This window comes from Atta colombica, unplaced genomic scaffold (genome assembly GCF_001594045.1).
Source record: "Atta colombica isolate Treedump-2 unplaced genomic scaffold, Acol1.0 scaffold226, whole genome shotgun sequence".
Classification (NCBI taxonomy): Eukaryota; Metazoa; Arthropoda; class Insecta; order Hymenoptera; family Formicidae; genus Atta; species Atta colombica.
The window spans coordinates 1,943,794-1,946,889 of NW_017259323.1; the positions used below are offsets into that span (position 1 = coordinate 1,943,794).

At 26.9% G+C, this 3,096-nt stretch overlaps 1 protein-coding gene across 5 annotated transcripts in view; it reads right to left on the bottom strand.

The window, feature by feature from the left end:
• Positions 1-3,096, bottom strand: part of LOC108688204 (protein NDRG3) — a 33,862-nt gene that overhangs the window by 4,217 nt on the left and 26,549 nt on the right. For all 5 annotated transcript variants that reach the window (XR_001931781.1, XM_018194366.1, XM_018194365.1 and 2 more), the window contains 2 exons: positions 1,115-1,384; positions 540-624 (listed from right to left, as the gene is read on the bottom strand). Coding sequence is in view for 4 of the 5 variants with exons in the window: in XM_018194366.1 (XP_018049855.1) it covers positions 540-624; positions 1,115-1,384 (355 nt within the window). In the remaining variant the exon portion in view is untranslated. The remainder of the gene's footprint in view (positions 1-539; positions 625-1,114; positions 1,385-3,096) is intronic.

A 3,096-nucleotide genomic window follows, 5' to 3' on the forward strand; every position in this document is an offset into this window, starting at 1 on the left:
CAGTTAAGGACACATTCATTCGAAGTTTATTTATGTATGTAAAGTATTTTTTGCAATAGGCCAAACTTTAACTTCTCGTAACAGGGTGTAGCAGTCGGTAAAGAACTTAATGCTATAAATGATCACAATCAAAATTTCTCGCTCTTTTATTTCGACGTCCAGCGAAAAATAATGTGATCACTTGCAAAGCTTTTGAAGTTTATTCTTTTTTTATGCATAATTATTTACAATCACCTGACGAACAGATTGACCGCAATATTTTCTTTTGCTCCTTATTAGATGCATGTTATTAATTACAAAAAAATAGATTTTCTACGTTTATTTCTAGCGAAGCATCGTCATTCTGACATAATTATTTTAGATGATTGGCAGTAATTACTAACATCATACTTCCGCTTGCAAGCAATCACGAGATATTCTCTTCTGAAATTCGATGACGCGTGCGCGTTTATTTGTTATCAATAAAGATCAATGAAAATTGTTGATTGCGTAATATGGTGATTAATTTCTGAAACGTGGTTCACGAAACGCTCACTTACCGTATCCTTCGCCTTGAAGAAATAATCGGAATGCCTCGCTTACTTTACCCGGTTGTTCTTCCAATACCATACCGCAATCCGATATCTAGAAGAACCACATAATTGATCACTTTTTGAAATACATTTTGAAATAAAGTTTACTCTGACATAGAAAGTCTTATTATTAAATTTATATATATATATAAAGATATATAGTCATAATTCCACAATATATTTATATCTGTATTTAATAAGAAAGAGAGAAACGTTTATTTTATTGGACAATTGATATACATTATATTGTAATATACATTATATTAAGCACTTATTGTATAAGCCATATAATATTGTATAAACCATATATAAACACAATTTAATGTAATTTAATTTCTTAGAAAATATATTTGAAATATATGTTTAGAATTTCGCCTTTTATTTTTAAAGAAAAGTAATTTATTCATGATTTTATTAAATTTTTTTTTTCTCTCTCTCCCTTTTCTGATTTCTAATAATACTTTATACGATATAAAATATTGTAAAATATTGATTATTTTAATATTACACGCGTTTTAAAACTACGTAATCAAAAAACTTACTTTCATCCAAGAACTGTTTGTTGGATCCAAACGTCCATTTAACGTTACGGTATCGTCAACATGAGGACTTAAAGCTCCCGTGATGTTCATCACTGGTACACTAAGCGTCAATCCTTCCTTCTTGCGCGTTGGGTCCAGTTCCCTTGTTATGTTCAAATCTGTGCGACGAACATAGCTGTCGATAAATAATGCGAGATTCGTTGGATTTACACGACGCTCAAAATAGTTCTTGTATACTTGAACCAGATCGTGATTCCGTTCTTCGGTCCCCTGAATAAAATTATATCAATTTAATTTTAATATATATGCTACATCACTACATGTTACAGATTAATTTCAAAATTACTTGATATCTTTGAATTTATCTTGTTATTTATAAAATAGTATAACCAATAAAATAAACATTTAGTAAAAAATGGTTTTTTAATTTCAATATAATCTTTTTCTAAAAGCAGCAGTTAATAATATTTATTATCAATAATTATCCTTCTAATTATAATTCTCAACAAAAACACTAATTTTCTTGAAAAGAAGGATATCTTTATATACTACTGTATTGTAATAATTATTAGTATTATTACTTCTTACTATTGTATGAATGATTATTTATATGATTTACATCAGGCAATATAAATTTTAAATATTGCTTCTATAAAATAAATTATATTATGTCATAAATTTGTCACAATACTCAAAATGTAAAGTTCGTTACGCTAATAAGAAAAACATATGCAAGTTGCATGCGGCTTTATCATCAAAAGTAATCTATGCTTCTATCTTGATTATTATATCTGTCGATCAAACAATTTCGAAACTCGGTAAACTCATCGTGAGTTTACGATGTGATTTCTTCGTAACGCGTTGACAATCAAAAAACTATCCGTAAATCTTATTAGTTATGAAATGGAAAGAAAAACAATATAAATTATATAAAATTAGAAACTATATAAAATTAGGAAATAGTGATGACATTCACTTAGCTTTGTTTGAAAATTATATTTTTTAGTTTTTCCAAATAATAATGTTGAAAATTCAGTCATAATGACTCAAATACAATGTGTATGTACATATGTGTTGATTTGTATATTATTTCATTAATTTTCAATCAACTTTTAACCTCACGTATCGTGTTACACGTAATTTTTTAATCTCTTTATGTTATATCGCTTCTCAACAAAATAAAGAAATGATAAATTAAAGGTATGATATGTAAAAAGAATAATTTACATAATATGATATACTGAAAAATAAACCGCATTTTATTTCTGTATATTAATATCAATGTCATAACTAAATTTTATTCTACATTATAATTCAATTATCAATTATTTTTTGTCAAAAATTATGAAAAACTTTTATAAAAGATTCAAGCATGGATAAAACATCTTTTTGCTATGTACCTAAGTTATGAACATTATTTTTTTTAATCGATATTTGCTGATATTTACTTTTACACTTGTTTCTTCAAAGGTTAGAGGTCGTCTTTGACAAACGCAATAATCTTTACGTTGTATAATAAAACAAACTGTCAGTATAATCCCTAGTTTCCATGGAGATGTTCTAACGAACCTTTGAAAGCTTAAACTTCGTCGTCGATAATTCATCTTGCGTTCGCGCATGAGCGCTAACTCGGTTGACATTATTTTGCGCCTCATGTAAGCCCGCAGTTTATTAACTTCATAGAGCATACCTAATCTTGTTCAGAATATGATTACCTCCCATAAAAGACGTTAGAGGACAGATAGAAGGTATTTGCATTATCAGGATAATTAAATAATTTAATTACTTTTTATTCTGAATAAAGTGATGTGTTTCTAATAATTATATAGATTAAAGCTTACTTTATAATTTAATTCATAACATTTGCGTAACTTTTGCAAAGAATTTTATTATATTAATTATCTAGAAAAATAATAAATAAAATAATTTTATTATTCATATTTAATTTAATTCATCAATCTCTTATTTCATATGCTCTTTTA